Source organism: Perissodus microlepis, chromosome 4 (assembly GCF_051167445.1).
Source record: "Perissodus microlepis isolate ML-2025 ecotype Zambia chromosome 4, ASM5116744v1, whole genome shotgun sequence".
Lineage (NCBI taxonomy): Eukaryota > Metazoa > Chordata > Actinopteri > Cichliformes > Cichlidae > Perissodus > Perissodus microlepis.
This window is the reverse complement of record NC_140464.1, coordinates 31,074,146-31,096,035: the sequence shown is the minus strand read 5'-3', so window position 1 is coordinate 31,096,035 and position 21,890 is coordinate 31,074,146. Positions and strand designations below refer to the sequence as shown.

The 21,890-nt window shown below is 41.5% G+C and overlaps 2 protein-coding genes and 1 long non-coding RNA gene across 3 annotated transcripts; 1 reads left to right on the top strand and 2 right to left on the bottom strand.

Moving 5' to 3' along the window:
• Nucleotides 1-1,945: 1,945 nt before the first annotated feature.
• On the bottom strand, nucleotides 1,946-5,759 carry LOC146389274 (uncharacterized). The gene is made up of 3 exons (XR_014799993.1): nucleotides 5,663-5,759; nucleotides 4,667-4,744; nucleotides 1,946-3,227 (listed from the first exon to the last, which is right to left on the bottom strand). It is a non-coding gene; the product is annotated as an uncharacterized LOC146389274 (long non-coding RNA).
• A 1,369-nt stretch (nucleotides 5,760-7,128) lies between these two features.
• On the bottom strand, nucleotides 7,129-11,027 carry LOC146389273 (uncharacterized). The gene is made up of 4 exons (XM_084924820.1): nucleotides 10,905-11,027; nucleotides 9,675-9,778; nucleotides 8,956-9,358; nucleotides 7,129-7,946 (listed from the first exon to the last, which is right to left on the bottom strand). The coding sequence occupies exons 2-4, from the start codon at nucleotides 9,690-9,692 to the stop codon at nucleotides 7,936-7,938; spliced, it is 432 nt and encodes a 143-aa protein (XP_084780946.1). The 5' UTR covers nucleotides 9,693-9,778; nucleotides 10,905-11,027; the 3' UTR covers nucleotides 7,129-7,935.
• A 2,623-nt stretch (nucleotides 11,028-13,650) lies between these two features.
• naa60 (N-alpha-acetyltransferase 60, NatF catalytic subunit) lies at nucleotides 13,651-18,840 on the top strand. Its single transcript, XM_084927045.1, has 7 exons — nucleotides 13,651-13,875; nucleotides 14,422-14,537; nucleotides 14,740-14,869; nucleotides 15,727-15,823; nucleotides 16,647-16,881; nucleotides 17,024-17,189; nucleotides 17,297-18,840. The coding sequence occupies exons 2-6, from the start codon at nucleotides 14,428-14,430 to the stop codon at nucleotides 17,178-17,180; spliced, it is 729 nt and encodes a 242-aa protein (XP_084783171.1). The 5' UTR covers nucleotides 13,651-13,875; nucleotides 14,422-14,427; the 3' UTR covers nucleotides 17,181-17,189; nucleotides 17,297-18,840.
• The last annotated feature ends 3,050 nt before the right edge of the window (nucleotides 18,841-21,890 follow it).

Below are 21,890 nucleotides of genomic sequence, written 5' to 3'. Positions count from 1 at the left end.
ACAATAAGATAAAAATAGAATACAAATACAAATGCTATATACAACTGAGTAAAAATACAACGATGCCAGAAAAGATTATTGCACTTAGTGTTATTGCACATGTGTGGATGTGTGTGTTTGATCAGTTAAAGTCTTTATTGTGGAGTCTGACAGCAGTGGGGAGGAAAGACCTGCGAAATCTCTCCGTCCCACACCGTGGGTGCTGCAGTCTCCCACTGAAGGAGCTGCTCAGTGCTGTCACAGTCTGCTGCACGGGGTGGGAGATGTTGTCCAGCAGTGATGACAGCTTAGCCACCATTCTCCTGTCACTCACCACCTCCACTGGGTCCAGAGGGCATCCTAGAACAGAGCTGGACCTTCGGATCAGCCTGTTCAGTCTCTTCCTGTCCCCGGCAGAGATGCTGCCGCCCCAGCAGACCACACCATAAAAGATAGCAGAAGAATGTTTTTCTTCCCAGTTGTAGCTGAACAAACAGAATCCATTCATTTAGACAAATCAATGCCACTTACAATGCATTCAAGCTTGACAACATAATAATACACTTTAGTGAAGTTTCATAAAAGTGCTCATACTTACAGCATGTTACAGTTGTAATGTTACTGATGAGGGTTAAGCTCTATGTTTTTAACATTTTAATCAGATCTGCCAGGTCGGTGCTTAGACATATGCTGGTGTCCACTACACCCAGCCTCCTGACTCTTTCTTTACTGCCAGCTGTCGAGAATCTGATGCCTCAGCAAATACTGAATAAATTTCGGTGCCACCGCTGCTGTCAACATCCATGCTCCCGTCAGGGTAAACCATAGTTTCCCAAACTTTCAATGTATTGCCATTAAAATGTCATTTTAAACTTGAGAATCCAAGTGAAGCCAGGATGTTTGCTGACTATTAGTCTTGTTTATGAAGTAGACAAACGAAGAGGATTTTGTGTAGAAAGGATGAGGGCTCAGTGTGCGCGTGAGGAAAGCTTGCAAGAGAGGAAATCTCCACTGGGACATGGAAAACTACCACATACTGACCTAAAGAGCAACCAGTACAGAGGGAGAAACAGCAGGAAGTGCAGCTTAACCACATATTTGTAGCCACTCTTCTTGCAGTTTAAACCAAAGACCAACAGAGAGTTGCACTAGGGCCAACTTAGCATGATTATGCACATGTGACCTGTTGGGGACTGCAGATGTGCAGTATCTGCACCTTATATTTTTCTCTAACATCCACAAACATGCACACTCTGGTAAAACTAATTAAAGTTAAGTAAATACTTCTTTGTAAGATGTTTAATAAAGAATGTTAAAATGGAAAAGTGCCATGTGTGTAGCTAAAAATAAGCCCCAGAGCGAACGCCAAGGCTGCTGTCTGGGAACCGGCGGGGCGGTCACCGCTGGGATGTGCTTATCAGAGTGTGGAAAGTTGTGGACTTTAAAGTGTTGAACTTTGATGTATAACCAGTCGTGTCTCAGATCAAACGTGCAAAATAAAATCTTTTCCATAACTGTTGATATCAGAGTAATGCTCATTATCCCTTTTGGCAACATTTTGAATAGCACCAGCTGGTCAAGCAAGGCCATGTGACACACTGAGCTCGTGATACTGGTTTTGGGCGGCAGTGATACGGACACTACTGGACTGAAACTGGTTTGAGAGTCTGCTAAAACGACAGCATGTAAGGACACAATGATTGTGTTTTAGTAAAAAACATTTGATCACAAATCCGGTCTTACTGTATACCTACAAACATACACAGACCAAAATACTGTGTTTACCTGTTTTACTAACTGTACTTAAGAACTACTGAGACCGTTTATAAACCATATAAACCTGTGTTTAAATTTCAAGAAAAGAATGATGCATTTGCATTTCTGTATTAATAGTTGGAACCGAGGAGGAAATATGAATGAATGTGAATGCACCTGCATCGTTTTTTGCATTCATGACGTCGTTTTATTCAAATCAGTTTGTGTTAAATGCCCCAGACAACAAATCTGTTGTCGGTTTAATTTCAGAAAGGATGGCGCCACATCATGTAATCATTACAGCATATGTACAAATCTAAATGCATTTCATGTCCTATTATAGTTTTATTCACTTCAGATTAGCATTAAAGTTGTAGCCGCGTCTTTGCCCATTATGAGCCATAAAGTTGGACACTTCATGGGAGACTGTTCTGCTGGTGATAAATGAAACGAGCCGATCGTTTAAAAGGATTTTATTTTGAAATCTAACACCCGTGTAGAGCTAATATTGCTTGTAATAACATTGTAATAACATTTTTACAGTTTGTATAAACCCAACAGAAACCATGTTGTCCCAAAATGCTGCGTTTGTGTCTCATATGTAACACCGTGTATTATCCAACTTATTTCACATGGTTTAACTTGAACTTTAAAAACTACAATAAAGTTTTGCTGTATTACCAGTAACAAATCTTTTATATACACATTAGCTTGTTAAAAAAACTGACTGAATTACCTCTAAACTGGTTCTAGGCTTTGTCACGCTGGTGCGTGTCCATGGTCAGTAAGTGTAGGGTTGACTTAAGCTCGAGTTTGTGTAAACTGAACTGCTGCACTGATCACGTATCAGCGTCTGTTGGTGTGTTTCTGGCGTCGCTGGCTGGAGGTTTTCCCAGAACGGTCACAGGAATCACATGCTGCGCCAGCTTGTGTGTCGCCAAGTTCGACTTCAAAGCAAAAGCCCTCCCGCACTGGTCACACTTGTGTGCTTTAACTCCACTGTGGACCAGTTTATGTCTCTTTAAGTTGCTCAGCTGATTAAAAGCCTTTCCACACTCCTCACATGTGTGTGGTTTATCTCCGCTGTGGACCATCTTATGGGTTTGTAAGTGGGTCATCTGAGTAAAAGCCTTCCCACACTGGTTACATGCGTATGGTTTGACTCCTCTGTGTAGGCGCTGATGAGTTCTCAAGTTGCCCATCAAACTAAATGTCCTTCCACACTGGCGGCATCTGTGTGGTTTGGCGCCGCTGTGGCTGAGGTGATGGCTTTTTAAGTTGCTTTTCTGAGTAAAAGTCTTTCCACACTGGTCACAACTGAAGGGCTTTTCCCCACTGTGGATGCTCTGGTGTCTTCTGAGGTGACACGGGGCATGAAACTTCTTGTCACACTGATCACAACTGTAGTGCTCAAGTAAGTTTGCACTTGTTGAGTGAGCATCTTCAGCCAACTGAGAGCACTGAGGTGTTGGGCTCCCTTTGTCGTCTTGTTCCTACAGCAACAAAGACACAGGCAGGGAGTCAGAAGCTTAATAAGTGTTTGAATTAAATCTTGTTTTGTCGTGCCGGCCTCTCGTGAGTAGACCCTGACTGTGCTTCGATAAGAAACCTCTGTTTGTTGGATGATGCCCATAATAGTAACCTGTTGTGTTGTTTGGATGTGTTTTGGAAAAGAAAGACTGTATTATTGCATAAAATACATTTAAACAAGTGCATCGCTGATTGCATCTTGTGGACATCGGTTCTACCAGCTGATTGCCCTGCTCAGTCTTTACGCCCGACCCAACGAGGGAAAATCAAATGCAGAGGGGACAGTGCGACTTCACCCATGCACTTGCATCTCTTGCACACAGTCCTCATTTATAAAGTGCTCTGCAAATCACCCCGTCCCCGTTACAGTGCAGCGAGCCAAAAATGAACCATTTAGTCCTTGGTGTAAGACCAGGGGTGTCGAACTCCAGGCCTCGAGGGCCGGTGTCCTGCAGGTTTTAGATCTCACCCTGGGTCAGCACACCTGAATCAATTGATTAGTTCATTACCAGGAGAACTGGAAGTCATTTAGCCATTTAAATCAGCTGTGTTGGATCAAGGAGACATTAAATAATATAAGCGGGGGGTGGGGGTGGGGGGGTTACAAGAGGTACAAGCCAAACATGGCCCCCTGAAAACTAATGTTGCTTCACATTCCTTTCAGTTAACGTTGGGCCACTTTTTCCCGTCATCAGACTAAGACGACACGACTTGCATGTTATCAAAATTCATCATTTCTCTTTTACATCAGAATGTGCTGTTGATTTATTAAATAATAATAATAATAATAATAATAATAATAATAATAATAATAATAATAATAATAATAATAATAGGTAGCACTGCACTGCATTACTGATCAAATATGTTCATAGACTTAAATACTGTTGCTGAATGACTTTCCAATATTTGGAAAGAAAGTTTTTAATATTTTGACATAATTTACACTGAAATGAACGTTAAAAATCAACCTTCATTGTTTTAACTAATATTTTTGAGATAGTTCCAAGAACTGCGACTGTAAATGACAACATCAGGAAAGTCATACAAAGCATTTTAATTAAAAAGAAAGAAAATAAGGAAAGGTCTAAGAGGTTGAAGCCTTCGTCTTTCCATTTACTATTTTCTTTTCTTAACATGCATTTTGTTTCTCATGTTCTGGAAAACTGTAAATAATTACCAAAGGGTGGTAATTAACAATAATCATAATGATATAACAATAAATTATGATCATTATGAAAGTTGTACTGAGACTTTAAATACGCTTTCACATTTCCTAAAAGCAGCTTGGCCTTGGTTTGCACGGCACTTCCAAATGTGTTTATAAACTACGAACAATTTCACGTATAAAAGTCTGTAAAATGTTCGGACTCATGATTTATAAAAACGATGTTTTGCTCACCGTGTGTGAAGAAGACATTTTCTTCTTTCCAAGATGGCCGACTACGTTCCTCCGTCAGACTGCTCGACCCACTAACACCTGCCAGGAAAGAGAGTTTTATTAGGCTCCGGAGCCGAAATGCACATTAAAGTCACTTTACATCCAGATGACTTAGACCGTCCTAAGATAATAAACTTTTAGCCTGGTCTAGATTAAACTGAGCTGATGGCAAGACGGAGGATCAGAGGACTTAATCTTGAAGCTTTAAATAATCCCTCAAGGAGACAGGTTTAACCTTTCCTTTGAAATATCTCTGAGGTAGCATGGACAACATACACGTGCAGATGAGAAATGACACCCTGATTCAATCACTCACTCTCTGTAAACACTTTAACTGGGAAGCCAAACTAAAGGTTAAATGATCAGCAGCTGTAGGTTTAGTTGTGCTCGTATGCCCGGACAATACAAATATATAAATAAAGAACTGCACACAAACACAATTACACTACTTGATCTGTTACAATCAAGCGACATTACTTGTCAACATCTGGAATCATGGAACTCTTTGGTCACGGTGAAGGAACAGTGTGCAGGGCTGTTTTTAAAATGAGGTTTTTCATCAAGCATCCTGATGGGCTCTTCCCAAGAGTTAGTGGACAGATAGTTGGAGGTCATGTTCCCAACAAGTAGCAACTGGTGCCGAGGATGAAAGGAACCATGAATGTGCTCAAAGCTAGATTGGGAAACCCTGATATCAGAAACACATCCTGCATGTGCTGAACTTGCTTTCTAGTAAAGCACCCTGGTTTGCAGTGTCCCAGGTGCAGGCCAGCACTGAGGATTGTTCTCCAGTCACTGTACACACAGTTTAAGGGAGGACAGCAATCAAGTTCCTACTTGGTAAACCTTAAATGATCAGCAGCCATGAGTTTAGTTGTGCTCATACAAGTTATTGTCTCCAGTGTCTCTCCGGTTCCCTAACACTCCATCACAAACACACCTGAGCTGGGAACATACCTGAGGGAGAGCAGCAGATGACAGCATGCAGGAGACAACAAACTAATCTAAACATATGAAACAACTCCAACCAACATCAGCTTGGTGGTTACCTTTGGAGGAGCCCAGCCCATGAACTGTGCTGTGATGACTTATGGTGAACAGGTGTGCCAACAACTACGAGCCGAGACAGAGCCTCTTAAAGCTGTAGGACAAAAAACAACACGTCCAGAGCACCTGAAGGCCAGAAGGTGGCAGCAGCAAACGGGTGTCAGGGTATAATCTTCAGCTTCCATATTATCTACAGATCATACAGTCCTCCCTTTGCTCAGTGTTTTCACCTTCAGCACATAAATAGGCATGCACACAGCACAGATAACAAGCAACTGTGTACGACTCTTCAAAAAGCTGGTCCTCTGATGATCCGACTCTCCATGTAAACAGAGCTTTTCATGTTATGCTACATTTTGAATTTGATTAGATGCAGAGCGTTCAAACTCAGCTTTAACGTCACTTTAAAATGAAAATCCAAGGCACAGATGTACAGGCCTGTTGCCTTGACTCCCGTCTCCTCATGGTACCTCCTATGCTTGCATCACTGGTGGGAGGGGCTAAACTAATAAGAAACAAGACTAATTTCACTTTTACAGCTTCACGTCCTGAAATCAAACCAACTTAAGAACGCTTTCTGTGCACATAAGTACAGTATATCATCTGTGAGTGGAAATACTGATGTCTGTGGGGGGTTTTTGCAAAGCCTGTAGGGCGTGCACGAGCTGTGACCGGCGAGCATTACCGTGCTGCTTCCTGCAGCCATCACACGGTGACTGTGTGTCACAAGTGGGTCATAATTTCCTTTTAACAGAAGCAACGTTCAAATAGATAACATGACAACTGAATGTTTTGGTAATTTGAAACTATTCAAAAATAAACATAAAAAAGGAGGAAATTTAAAAATTGTAATCCTTAAAATATTTATACAAGAGCGGTGTTTTGAAATTGCTCAGCAAACAGATGAGACGCACTTCTAGGGTGAAAAACATGGTCCAGCTCCTGTCAATGTTCCTCCTACTGATCAATATTATTGATCAAATAATAATGTAGGGCTTTCAAAGCAGCATGTTAACTGATGAACAACGCTGGCTGCTTTTATTCAGAGCAGTGATTCACGTCACGGTCGGTCAAATCTTTATGTGTGAACAACTAAAGCTGTCAGATGAATGTGGTGCATAAAAAGTGACATTATTTCCTTCTGACGTCTGATGCAGTCTAAGTAGAGAGCATTAGTGTGATAAAGTACAAGTATGTAAACACTGTGCAGCACTGGACTACTTTCCACCTCTACACTGATGGTAGATGATGAGTTTGACTGCCAGCACTTTAACTTCATCAAATCTGTATAATTAATGTGTGTTCCTCAAACACGAGGAGCTACAAGTCAGAGAGCTTTACGGTTTCACTGACCATCAGTACAAACTGAAGTTATAAACAGGATTTTATTTTTAAACCTATGAAAAACACTGTGGAAGATCATTACATGTGACATGTTGTAGCTACATTGCACCGCCTAAACACGAAAGAAGCCAAGTCGTTCCAAAATGTTGCATCGTGTCATAATACATGATGTTCAGATGTTAACACACGGTCCAATAGTACAACTCAACCAGACTTTAAACACTGCTAAAAATACAGTTTTACTGCAGTACTATATGTACAGATGTGTTGATTCCATGCAACAACAACAAAAGAAAGAAAAAAAATATACAATTTAAGATTCAAAAAGTTACCTTAGTATCAGATTTCTTTCAACTATAAATACTAAACTGCTGGGGGGGCACTTTTTCCTATAAGCAGCTAATCAATTACTTAAGAGAAGCAGTCAGTTTAATAAGCAGTTAAAAGTAGTTTTAGCTTTCATTTGGTGATCTGATTACTTTCTGGATGTTTTACTACTGGTCAGGTTCAATTGATGGGAGATCTGAATGCACACCTCAATCAGTGGGACATTAAAACTGTTCAAAGTTAGAAACGCAAGTGACCAAATGTTCACTGTGACACTTCAGAAATTACAGATACTGCAGATCACAGAAAAGAAAAGAAAGAAAAGAAAAGGAGACATTGGAGTTCTAGGAACCCCCAACTCCCGGTTTTTCCTGTCTGTGGGTGACTCCATGGACTTTTAATGAGCCTCTGAGGAGAAACATCTTCCAAGTTCTTCTCAGTGCTTCAGTTGGGGCCCGCTGTGAAGAAGCCGGTAAAGAACAGTGGCTACTACAGCGCTGCATTCATCTGCTTCAGTCTGCAACTAAAACAAAGACAAAGTACGTTAGGGTTGTCTGTCATTTTATGCTGGGAATACTGTGGCTTCACTGATGACACAGAGTCTAAGACAAGAGGTTAAATTCCTGGTACTGTCCCACTTTACTTAACTTCTAGGATGAGAGGTGAAACATCTTCACAAACCAAAGAAGTCAAATTGCCTTCATTTCAAAACCAACCGTGACCTGGTTGACTGAGAACCTACACAGACATTACAACACATTAGAGCACCTTGCTCTCACACTGCAGGCTTACTTGTTGTTCGTAGAGTATTTAAAAGTAGAATGGGAGGCAGAGCCTTCAGTTTTCAGGCCCCTGTGCAATCAGCTCCCAGTTTGGATTTGGGAGACAGGCACCCTCTCTACTTTTAAGATCACACTTAAAACTTGTACTTTTTCTTCCTTAGACTTATAGTTAAGGGCTAACCTGATCCAGCCCCAACGTAATAATGTGAAGCTCCAAGAAAAAGAACAAAAACAGGGCCCCAGCTGAAGAGCTAACTAGTGATAGTAAAAACAACACCTTCGCTCAGAGCCACTGGCAGCACACGGAGTTTAAAGTAGGTTCATGAGACAATCCAGTGTCATGGCAGCGTTGGAAAATGTGAATGAGGTCATAAACTGTGTTTAACAGATCTCCTCTATGATACATATTACAGAAGCACGATGCAAGAGCAAAGAGTGGGACTTTCCTGAAGGAGGGGAACAAAGAAAATCATCTTAGCAAGCCACACAATTTTAGTGGAGCTGTCCAACAGCCAAAATTAGTCTGGCAGAAAAGACAGTTTTGAAGAGTATACAGTGGCTGCGTAACCTTTATCCTGTGTGGAGCTCTTTGCAGCGGTTTAATCACACTTTTCAGATTTGAATGGTCTCTAAATTGGTTTAATGCTTTCCCCACACTGGTCACAGGACCATCTTAATCTGTTTGTGTTCTTCTAGCGTTGCTGGCTGGCTAAGAGTCTGTCCACAAAAGGTCACAGCAAAATGTCTTACTCCCAGAGTGGGACAGCTGATGTTTCCTCAAGCTTGGCAGCCAGGTAAAAGCCAGCCCGCACTCGTCACATACGTGTGGTTTAATTCCACTGTGGAGGAGTCGATGCCTTTCCAAGATGCTCATCTGATTGAAAGTCTTCCCACACTGCTCACACGTGTACGGTCTGAGCCCACTGTGGATGACTCGATGCCTTTTTAAGCTGCTGCTCCGACAAAAAGAAGTCCCGCACTCGTCACAGCGATACAGTTTTACATCTGCGTGGATCCGTTTGTGTACTGTGAGGCGACTCTTGGTAGCAAAAGTCCTTTCACACTGATCACAAGTGTGGGATTCATCTCCGCTTGTCGTTGGGCGAGCATCCTCGGCCTCCTGAGAGCATTCCCCGCCCGGGTCCGTTTGTCCCTATAGCGACAAAGACACAGCTGTCATGGAGCAAGCTTAATAAAGGAGTTAAACCATGTGCAGACGTGTTAGTGCCTCCATAGGATTTAAGTTCTACTGAAAATGTTTTATTATTGTTGTTGTTACAAGTAACACTGTGAGCCAAGTATGCTGTTTGTCTATTACTTAATCATGTCGTGTGAATCGCAGTGGTTGAGCTCAAAAGCTGTAAAACCTGTGAAAACACAGTGAAAACTCTAATTCACGTCCTCCTTTACACTTTCCAAAGCTGCTCAGGGGGTTGGAGTCTTTGTGCTGCTGCAGGATGTTGTCTCACCATTTGTAAATAAGCCATTTTTTTCCTTCTTCAGTGGCTGAGCTGGACTAAGATGGCCGACAGCGTTCCTCTGCTCTTCCGTCGCACTCTTCACCTCCCAACACCTGTGGAAAAACTGATTTTAATTGGGCCAGTTTCACAGACAAGGCTTGAGCCTAGTCCCAGAATAAAATGCACATTAGCGACATTTTACAAAGATTTAGCCTGTTCAGGATTAAATCAAGATGACTGCAAGATGTAGGATTAAAAACCAGTAAGGACAGCGCCACTGAGCAGGGAAGTCACTCGGATCAGTGAGGAAATGCTACGTCCTGATGAAGAGGATCAGCTTTCTGGGACTCCCTTACCTTGATGATTGCGCGTGCCAGGAGGCAGCTTTAACATTTCTTTTCCCACATTTGTTGTCAGTGTGGACAACATACGATATCTAAATGAACTGCACAGAAACCGAAAGAGTCCCGCCGCACAAATACTGGATTTGTTAACTGAACTAATCTTTTGATTCGTTTTGATTAAAAGCTTCTCAGCATCTGGAATTCTACGATTCTACAATCTTCAGAAGACCTGGACATCATGTCCCTGACAAGCATCAAGATTCTGATGCTGAGGATGTAGGAGGCAAAGAACTGGTTTCAATTTGACTTCTTGGTTGTGTGCAATCACTAAATTAAAAAGGCAGACACTTGCGTGTAGGCAAGGTCCGGCTCAACTTCAGGATTTTGCACACAAGCAAGAACAGCAGATGAGTCACAGCAACTCCATATATTCAGACAAACAACATGTTTGCAACGTATTGATGGTGAATCTCTGCAGTTACAAAACATAGCTCACAATCTGCTTTATTAATTCTGTCATTGCAGCTGCTGCTGTACTGGATACAGCTGAACTGTGTGGTTCCCATCACACTGACCTGTCTTTCTCATTTCTAACTCAGGAAATCCACAGATCCCCAAGTGTGAACATGGTGCCCACTTCAACTGCTGTTACAGATGTCTTATCTTCTTTACAACATCCCTCTGACTTCTTCTCTTATTATTTAGAAAGCATTCGTTAACTTCAGGATCTGGCATTAACCATGATGGCAAACAAGGAGACTACCATGCAGTCATAGTAAAGCTGTGAGTTGATTCTGTGGACTTTTCTCCAAAGACACCTGAGCTACAAATATTCAAGAGGTAAACTAATCTAAACATGCAAAAGAACTCCAGCAAACGTAAACTGGGTGTTTACCTTAGAAGGATCTCAGGCCCACCAACTCAGAGAAGCTCTGCTGTGAAGCAGCTTCGAATCCCAGAGAGATCTTTGGTGGATGAACTGCTGTGCTCACTGATGATTATGGAGAACAGGTGTGCCAACAGGTTAGCACCGTGAAGGAGCCTCTTAAAGGAGCTACGTTAAAAACCTGGAGAAAACAGTCAGAACATGCAAGTACACAGAATTGAAATAGTAAACTAAAAACTCAGTCCCCTTGAGGCTAATATGTGGAAACAGGAAATAGTTGTCAGCACTGAAGCTCCAACTATAAATGATGTAAATCATTGAAATACCAGCTTTCTGGGTTTTAATGTCAAAAGGTCATTAATGGCTCTATAAACCTGGATTGACTGATCTAGGCTCTAAGGATCTAGGCTCTAAGGTCACTCCTTCTTTACCAGACATTCAAATTACTTTGTAATCTCTTGAGTAGCATCTCCATGATGAGCAGACAGGCAATTAAAAGTCTTGATATTGCTAATTGCTAATCTAAGACTGCCATACAAACGTTAACATAATAACCATTCCTCCCAGTAACCATTCCTCCCAGGTGCTCAGGGACCTTGTGGGTTAGAGTTCTGGTTTCAGCCAGAGCATATACTGGAAACTCCAAAGTGCTGTGACATGAAATCCTTATTTAAGCAAATGTTTTCTGTGTGGGTTATAAACATGCAGAATTCCTCACCAGTAGAACTCAAACTGGACCCAGACGGTTTCACTTTGAATGAATTATTATTGCTGCATCTGTGTCTATCCATTGATGTGTTTGACTTTTGTGTTTTTAATGTGCATTTTACAGATAATGTATGTTATTGACATGTCTTTGTTTAAAAGCCCAACTAGGAGAGAACAGTGCAAACGACCTTTGAATATAAATGCTGCTGTGCTTGAAATGGTTGCAGTAACATTCTTATCACTATAATAAAACTAAAAAAAAACATAAAAATAAAAGGAGACATACAACTGCAGTACTTGTGTCTTTCTGACTAATTATTTAATCTGACTTGGTTTTCGTGCTACTGCAGTACCAGCAGATAACCACCAGAGGACGCACTGACATTATGTGACCGACTGAATGTGCACGTGGCCATTTTTCATTTCTGTCTTTTAGATGGGTTTCTGACTGTTTTTTAAAGTCCACTCGTTTTTGTTGATGATATTCAAATTTCTCTCTGACCCTGCTTCTGCTGGAGGCTTCTTCCTGTTAAGGGGGATTTTTTCCTTCCCACTGTCGCCAAGTCCTTGCTTAAAGGAGGTTGTCTAAATGTTGGGTGGATTCGACTGTTGTCGTGATTTTATGCTTCCGTGTGTAAATAAAACTGAAGAATATCCTCCTCAGGCTTGGCTGACATTGTTTTAACTGCAGACCTGTGATTGTTCTGACTTTGTGTTTATCTAAATATACTATAATAAATGCATGAAAATTCTGTCTGAAGGATACCCGATGGAACTAGACTGTGCACCCTCTGAAACACAGTGGATCTTAATAGTTATGAGGTTGGTAAGGTTGAATGGGACAATCCCATTCTTGCAAATGACATGACACATATGACACAAAACAATATAGATATAGTCCAAAGTATTCACCAATCCAAATCATTGAATTCAGGTGTTCCAGTCACTTTCATGGCCACACGTATATAAAAAGTCACCAAATTTCTGCAATTTTCTTCAGATTAGGTCAAGAACAGTGTGTGGCTTCATGGAATGGGTTTCCTGGGCTGAGCAGCTGTATCCAAGCCTTACATCACCAAGCACAACCTAAAGCGTCAGCTGCAGTGGTGTAAAGCACACCACTGGACTCTAGAGCAGTGAAGACCTGTTCTCTGGAATAACCAATCACACTTCTGAGTCTGGCAATCTGATGGATAAGTCTGGGTTTGGCGGTTGCCGTGAGAACGATACTCGTCTGACTGCAAGTTTGGTGGAGGGGAATTACGGTGTGCAGTTGTTTTTCAGGACCTGGGCTCGGCCCCTTTGTTCCAGTGAGAGGAACTCTTAATGCTTCAGCATACCAAAACATTTTGGACAATTTCATACCCCCAACTTAGTGGGAACAGTTTGGAGATGGTCCCTTCTTGTCCCAACATGACTGCGAACCAGTTCATATCAACAAATATATTTTGTTTGGGGCATGAAATCATCACCAGTGAATCGGGGCTATACAGACCTTACCTTGGCTTTATCGCTTTATTGACTTTGACAACATGTCCACTCTTACCGGTTTCTTTTTTCTTGCTCTCCTAACTTTAACTTGATAACATTTCAGGTTAAGTGTGTTTTGAATCTGCACACTGATATGTGTCATGAAATGAACTCCTCGCCTTCATTCAGCCAGAGCAAGTCTTATTTATCAATGATAAGCAGCGCCTCTGTGCTGTGCCACACTGCAAATGTTCGCGCCGGTCTGATAGCAAGAAAATACAGGGCCAGTACTGCCGATAGTACTGATACTTCTGAAAACATTTTAATGTCCAGTAAACCACTGTTGTCTTTACTTTCCGCAATAATTTGTTAATACAACGAAAACACAAATGAATCGATATGCTTTTAAGATAAAAAAACAAACAAACAAACAAACTTAATTTAATTCATTTTTTTTCTCATCCCATTTCTTTATGGAGGAGTCACTCCTGTAGAACACACTTCTGTCCAGCAGGTGGCGACAAATCGCCAACGGACTGAACAGAACAAGGAAACGCCTTAGAAGTGACGTCACTCGTGTACCAGCCACAAACAGGAAGAAAACATCCAGCTGTTATCAAAGCACGGAGAGCTCTGGTTAGCGTAGCAACCCTTGTAGCAGTGGCTCCGTAATGAAACGGCTTTGAGAGTCGGGAATAAACCAGTGCTTTATCATGCTGTGTCCGCAGTGGTGACTGTATCGAGTGACACTCAAGGAATTTAATTGTGTTCGGCTTTCCTCCGGTCCGAGTGTAGAAACAAGGTACGTTAGCTTAGCATCAGAGCGCTAGCTAGCGGCAGCTAACACTAGCCTGTGTGCTGTACGCTGAAATGTGGTTAAACCTGCGGACACAAGAGTGACACTGTTGATGCCAGTGGCAGCATGCTCCGTTTCTGCCGGGATATTACGTAAATAAAGAAATAACATCACTGTTTTCGTATTTACAAAAACCTGAGAGGTTTGTGTACACGACTGCTAAGTGTAACTCTCATCACTTTTTATGGGCAACCTTATTTGATGCCTATTACATATTTGCGTTTCATTTTCTGGGCTTTTTACGTCATAATTGCGTTTCATTCTGCTGGTCCGTTTATATGTGTGTCATTCTAACCTTTTCATAAATGTCAGTAATGCGTGTTAATTGTGTGAGGGCTTACCTGACTTCTGTTTGTTATCTAGAACTGCACAATAGCAGAGGTCTGCATGCCTCAGTGTTAGTCAGTACCTTGTACTTAATTGTAAAGGGTATTTTTTAGTCTGCTTTTGCAGTCTCACCATCTCTCCTGTGCACTCTGTTGGAACCTGCAGGTGTGAATGAGTGACGTGGTGCCTCCCACAGCCCTCAGTGAAGTCCAGCTCCGCTTCCTTTGCCACGATGACATAGAGAACGTTAAGCTGCTCTGTGGTGATTGGTTCCCAATCGAGTAAGTTATCATACGGAGAGTGTCATTGGCGGACATTTGTGTGTATAGGAACTGTCTTTGTTTCATTGTTATTGACTGGCATAAATGGACTCCTGTTAACTGAATGCCCAGTGAGCTAACAAGTAGCGGCCCATAAGTTAAGCAGACCTTCTGGAGTCTGAGTAATAGTCTGATATGAGACCTGTCTGACGTTTGGTTCCAGGTACCCAGACTCATGGTATCAGGACATCACCTCCAACAAGAAGTTCTTCTCCCTCGCTGCCACCTACAGAGGAGGCATCGTGGGAATGATTGTGGCCGAGATCAAAGGTCGGACCAAAGTACACAAAGAGGTAAGAGGTTCAGTTTTGATGTGCCATCTCTCGCTCAGAAAGTGTAACATGTTGTCAGTCCAGTCAAAGGTGCAGTATAATATTTTTAATGTTTTGCAGCAGCAGCTAGAAAGAGACACGTTCTTAATGTGGATTTCCTCCAAAATATGACATTGTATTCTCTGGACATAGTGTCACTGAGTGTGTGAATGTCTGCTACTGCTTAGAGATGTCATAAGTAGATCACTGACATAGTCGACTGTTTTTAGTGCACTGCTTTGGCAAAAAGGATACCTTTGGTAAAGATAGGTTCATTAGCCCGAAATATAGGAGAAGAGGGTAATGAGAAAGAAACTGATGAAAGAAGAGCTGTAACTTGTGGTCTTTTTTAATTTTGTGTAAACGAAGTGCAATGGATTTGATTTTGCTTTGATCGGGATCAATGTTGTTTGAATGAGTTTAGACTATAAGCTCCAAACTTGAATGTGCAGTATGCAAATTTCTGGCATGTTTTCAATGTGACATTTCCAACATCTGAGAAATCGGTACAAAAAGTGGCAAATGTAGATTTACAAAACACTGGAATTCGACTGATTCCATTTAACAAATGTCTAAACGTTCTCTCACTTTAGCATGTAAGATGTTCTTAATCTGACATTTTTTCCGTTGGTACAGGATTTGTATTTTATAAACTGCCTTGCCTGTGGTTAATTTCCCTGGGCAAAGATCTCGATGGGTGGAGAGAAAGTTTAGAGTATGGATGATTAACTTAAGATAACAAAGCTTGAAGAAGTGTAGTTTTTATTCTGTCACCCACTGTGGACGTTGAAATAATCAACTTGTGTATATGTCTGTTTCTTTCTATGTACGCGTGTTAGGATGGAGACATCCTGGCCTCCAGTTTCCCCGTGGACACACAGGTAGCCTACATCCTCAGCCTGGGAGTGGTCAAAGAGTTCAGGAAACATGGCATAGGTAAACAGACACACCGTTTGCAGTTGTGGCTAAAACCAAAGGCTTTATGTACAAGACAAACATAGCCTCTAGGTCTGAAATGTGAAGCCAGGGCACGAGTGCCTTAAACGTGCCTTAAACCTGATGGTCAGAAAATGCAATGAATAATTTCCCTTTAAACTAATCTGGGGTTATACAACCTCCATGCCATTTAGGCTGAGTAAGTCCAGTTTATACAATTTTATTTGTGTTTTGTTACATTTTAACATTTTTTGGCTTACTAGCTTTTTTTACGTGTACTAGAACAGTCACCGTACACTAGTCCTCTTTTTTTTCTTCTTCTTTATCTTCTTTCACCACCACTAGCCACAGCAGATGGCCCCGCCCCTTCCTGAAGCTTCTGCTGGAGGTCTCTTCCTGTTAAAAGGGAGTTTTTCCTTCCCACAGTCATAGATGCTGCTTATGGGGGATTATCAGATTGTTGGACTTGGGTCTTTTCCTTACAATATAAAGCCACCTCAGGTGACTGTTATGAGTTGGCACTATATAAATTACATTTAATTGAATTGAAAAGTACGTAAAGAAAACACATCCAGTAACATCTCGAAGTCACGTTACTGGTCACAACACCAAGATGAGGCAAAAACTGTTCAGAACTAATTTAACACCCTTTATTCAGTTAGCAAGAATCTGAACGAATCGCGGGTTAGACACTGTCTCATCAAAGACATTAATGATTTGATCAATAGGGTCACATGTTGGAACTACGCTCAAAACTCATCTGCTGTGAGACTTGATGTTAATTTGATGTCGCAGTACATTAATATTGATTGAAACGATTCAGGCTCACTGCTGCTGGACAGTTTGAAGGAGCACATATCAACGACAGCCCAGGACCACTGTAAGGCAATCTACCTACACGTTCTCACCACGAACAACACTGCCATCAACTTCTACGAGAACAGGGACTTCAGGCAGCACCACTACCTACCCTACTACTACTCCATCCGAGGCGTCCTCAAAGATGGATTCACATATGTGCTCTACATCAACGGGGGTCATCCACCCTGGACAATATTATATCCTTTTTTGGAAGCAGGAAAATACTTCACTTACTCACTGTTATTTCATTTCCTCTGGGCCATACTTGTCCAGATGTTGCAGGAGAAAAAGCAAAAGTAAATGTTGCATTGTTTGTTTTTCCTTGACTTCCTGTCCCACTGATTATATCCAGCACATCGGTTCAACCCTGGCCAGCCTGAGCCCCTGCTCCATCCCTCAGAGGCTGTACCGACAGGCCCAGTCCCTGCTGCGCTCGCTGCTCCCCTGGTCCAATATCGCCTCCAAGACCGGCATCCAGTACAGCAGAACAATGTGACACAGCATGGTGAGTGGGGCTTATGGTGACACATGTCACCCACATTATTAAATATTAAATTAATTAATTCAATCTGACTGGTTTTGTTGTGTTTTGTTTTCCTTTCTATCTTTCAGTCACACAGATGTTCCCGTCAGTCTTCCCCTGTACACGCCGAGATGTACACGCACACTCACATTCTCAGTCTCCTACAGCTTTCCACACCCTGTGTGACACACAGGACCTCAGGTTCAACCTGCATTTGACCGTTCACATATTTCAGCGCTCACTGATTCACAGGGTTTGTTTCACTGCAGGGTCATGAAATGTGCAGTGTTGTTTTTACACTGACAGACAGTGGGAGTTACGATTACAAACCACTGTTTTCTTAATTTAATCAGATCCTCTACTAGCCCATATATACATATCACACTGTCCCATTTGTGCTCCAGCTGTAATCTGAGTGTAGCCGAGCGGTGGCAGACTCCCTTAGAGGCCAGGCAGCAGCGCGGAGTGGAGGACCTGCTTCAGATACGTCAACCCTGATGCACAAACGGCAAACACAGGTTGTATTTTTGATGTGGAAAGGGTGTAACACACACACTGGGAACCAAACAGAGACTACAGGTTCAGCCGATCATCCTGTCTCCCTTCATCCTGTCCACCACTGTCAGAGACTATGTACACTGTTTGTATATTATATATACTAAGATAATATATACATTGCTCTCAATATGTGTGTCTATTCTATGCTGTTAGTAGGACTAGCTGGAAGATAACCCATCCCTGTCTCTTTTAAGAGTATACACTGAATCGGGAAGTAGAATAAAGGTGATTATAGAAAGGAAACTTTGAGGCACAGTTCAGTCAGATTTATTTCATTTTTCTTCACAACATTCATGAAATTGGCACTCTGTTGTGCAGTAATTGTAATGGTAACGTACGGTCACATTTCTAAGCAAACAAAAAAAGGACTCTGCATTGTTTCTCTTGTATAATCCAGATGGGAATGAGAGAGAGTAGCTTGGGTGCTTATTTTAGGGGTTTTTTAATGTAACTGGCTGCAGCCCAGTTGATCTGTGATGTTGCTGCTAATGTAGAGAAATGTCCGTATGTTTGTTCAGATTTTTTTCTTTTTTTTAAATTTGTCCCTGGTTAAATTTTTGTCGGCCTGTAGAAGAGCTGAAGAAAAACATCATCCACCACACGTGCCTGCATGCATGCAGGTGTGTACGTATAAGCACACAGGGTCCCAAAATTAGAACCTAGCAAGTGCCAAAGTTGGGGGGTGAAAGACAAATATCGCTGATTAATGTTGTCAGAAAGCAGCGGTGAGGTTTCTTCATTTTGTTAGAGCTTCGTTGGACTTTACACAAAACCTGATCCACTGTATCAGACAGCAACAATGTTTGATTTTGTACATGGCACAGCACTGAATGAGGTCAGGGTGACTGTGAAAACAAAAACATCATAATCACAGTTCACGGGTGTTCATTTCTCACTTTACCAGCCCCGAGGGTTTCTGAAAACATCTGACATTGTTTATGCAATAAATTTGTGTCATTTGAGCGATTGTAAAACCTGAGTCGGTCGGAGTTGCCCTGCTGTAGGACGACAGTGTTCTATTGTTTTCATTGTGATTGTCTTATTATCATAAACTTGAGCCTTGTTTCCATTCCAAGCAGGCCCTGGTTTCAGTGGTTTGTGTCTCAGTGTTCCGCTTCATTGCCATTGAAGACGTGTGAATGAGTCGAGCTAAAACAAACACAGGATCCTAACGCTTCCAACAGTGCAGCTTGAGGTCAGCCTCTGACTTTTCTGATTCCCACACTCTGGGCTTCCTCTTTAAATAAACAAACAGCTAAAGCTTCTCAAGTCAAAGACAACACTGACAGAATCATTGGGTTAATCTTCCCATTGGATCTTGGACCAGAGTTGAAAAATGCACTATAAATATTTTGGTGAGCTAAATATTGTGTACACTTTAAACACATTCAAATGCGTCTGTGTTAGATCCTGACCTGCAGGGTTCAGCAGTACTGACTAAGATGAAGTCAGTGGAGACAGCACTGACCTGAAGCGTGGCAGACACAGTGCTGAGCGATGGGAATTCAGCAGACACGACAGATTCTTTCACAAAAGGCTCTCAGAAGACCTGAGTCCTTATTTCAAAAAGCATGAATCCTGCTATCAGTATGATATGCACCACTGCACCGCTAACTGAGGCACATTATGCTATATTAGAGCTATAAGAGTTAATAAATAGTAGTTCATACGTATTGTGGGTTGTGTATGTATGTGTCAGTGCTTTGCTAATGTGCGACCTGAAGCCTGGTGCCATACATTCACAAGAGAAGCATTAACATCCTGCCAAAATGTTGCTTTTGGAGTCCTGAAGTACTGATGCAGAAGCAGATGATGGGAAATGGGCTGATTTTCTCATTAAGCTTCATTCATTTTTAATATAGAGTGCGTATAAAATGGCTCTGCGTGGTCACAGCACTATTAAGAGGTTTCTGCATATGGTTTAATAATTGGTTATTAAAATGTTTTTGAGCTACAACACATGGGTGAGATCATCGTCCTGTGCACTGGTTGTGTTTGTGTTACTTAGCTGATTGATGCTCTTTGGGCAACAGGAGCACTCTCGTGCACACATTCATGGTACAGTAATGATTAAATGAAAGAAAGTTCCTGTTTTTATTGTTTGTTTGATCGTATAATGTGTCCAGAGTAAACTACAGCATCTTTATTGTGTAGAAAAACTGAGACTTACTGCTGGTGTTGCACGGTTTTTCTTCGTATACCGACAAATCTCAGAGATTAAATGTCCAGTTAAATGTTTCTATGCCAACAGAAAGGGGAATTTCATGCCTAATTTCAGTAAACTGCTGCATCTATTTCCCATTTTTGTAGTACAGTAGTTTGGCGCATATTGCACCCTGTAGGTCCATGGAGATGAGGACCTATTAGATAGGACTGAAGGACCAACACAGGCTGCATACAAGAAGGCTCAACTTCCTATAGAAGCTCAGATCCTTCAACACATGCAGCAAATGTTCCATCAGATACTTTACTGTGGTCTGCCAAGGGAACAGCTTTAAGCTTGTGATGCTAACAGACTGAAGGAACTGATTACGAAGGTTTAATCTGTGACGGGCTACAAACTGGACACCTGATGCTGTGGCGGGGAGGAGGTCACAGATCAAAGTTATCCAGCATGAATAATCCCGATCGCCCTCTGCACAGGAAATGTTTTATTCCACATGCTGTCACTCTCTTTGATACAGTAAATGTTAACCCATTCTTCTACAATACAGTAATTTGGCTTTTCAGTTTCCAAATCCTTACAGACGATTTAAAAATCTATCAATCAAATGTTTTTCAGTTGTTTTTTGTTTTTGTGGAGGTTTGCTTGACAAATACTCGTCACTTAGAGAACTTACATCACATTTCTTCCTCCTCCTGATGCTCCGTTTGCACTTTCGCAGATTGTCCTACCCATGTCTTCCTGTCCAAATATATTGAGTTGCTGCCATGCGATTGGCCGACTAGATAATTGCGTTAATGAGCAGTTGACCAGCGGCCAGGGAGTGTATATAGTTTACTGATTCATTTGATTAGAAAGCCTTTTCACTTACAGTGTGGTTCAACACTGAGCCCTCCACCAGTCAACAAAAGAATATTTTACCGTATGTACCATTTAGTCTTGCGTTTCATTTAGTCACACACGAGCTTTTTTCTGTCATTTTACACATTTATTTCTTAAGAATTCTTCCCAGAGAGTCATGCTGACAGTTTCCTTTACTGCAGCAGCATTTCTTCACCATGTACTCAAAATTGCATTTCTCTTTCAGTATCGCAGGATTAAATGTGTAGTTAGTGTAGTAAATTCCATATGACTTCCTTGCTTTATATCTTTCCTGGTGTGTAGATTCAAATATGAAAAGTGTCAAATGGAAAATCAACATAGGAGCCTCTTTAAACTCAGTAAAGAAGCAGGCCGGACCTTAACTTTCTCTTTTTGTTTCATTGTGAATACGCTAGACTGCGAGCTTCCTGTGTTTGGTTGGGCATGTGTGCGCCTCGACAGCAGGTCACCTTGCAGACTATTAACTTGGCGGGCAAAACCGCACTTTTCTTGTCATCTAAAGGGCAAATGGAACTGAAATGGAGGTTTGTTCCCACAGTCTCGTTCCTTTGTACATATGTGTTGTTCTCTGTGCTTTTCCCACATGGATTGTATGGACAGCATCAATAGACGGTGGTAAGAGAACACACTGACTCACTGTATTTAACAGGATATAACGTTACAAAAATATAACTGATGTCTAATTCCCACTTATTCTGAGCTTAAGTCTGAAAATGTCTCCCTCTGCTGAATGTGAGGCAGTGCTTCATGTGAACCTTTTCCATCTTATTTCCTGTTACATTCCTTTCAAGTTTAATTTTGTTTTTAGTCATGGTTAAAAAACAAACAAACAAAGAATAAGTATAGCTTCATATAAAACGCACACCAAAACATGAAATGGTAATAAATATGTTAGATTAGCTGTTTATTCCAATAAGTGCTAGTGTCTTTGTGCCACGTAAGGTGTTTATTACAATTTCTTGGTTCAAAAATGTATGAAATCTCTTTTGTCAGGCTGTGTGACCGTTTTTAAAAAAAATAAGACACCTTAATTAATCCCACACTTAAGAAATTTACGTCTTACAACAGCTCACAAGTCA

Coding starts and splice junctions, on each gene's coding strand:
- naa60 (XM_084927045.1), top strand. CDS start 14,428: ATGAGTGACGTGGTGCCTCCCACAGCCCTCAGTGAAGTCCAGCTCCGC. Junction 14,538..14,739: donor GGTGATTGGTTCCCAATCGA/GTAAGTTATCAT, acceptor GTTTGGTTCCAG/GTACCCAGACTCATGGTATC. Junction 15,824..16,646: donor GTTCAGGAAACATGGCATAG/GTAAACAGACAC, acceptor GAAACGATTCAG/GCTCACTGCTGCTGGACAGT.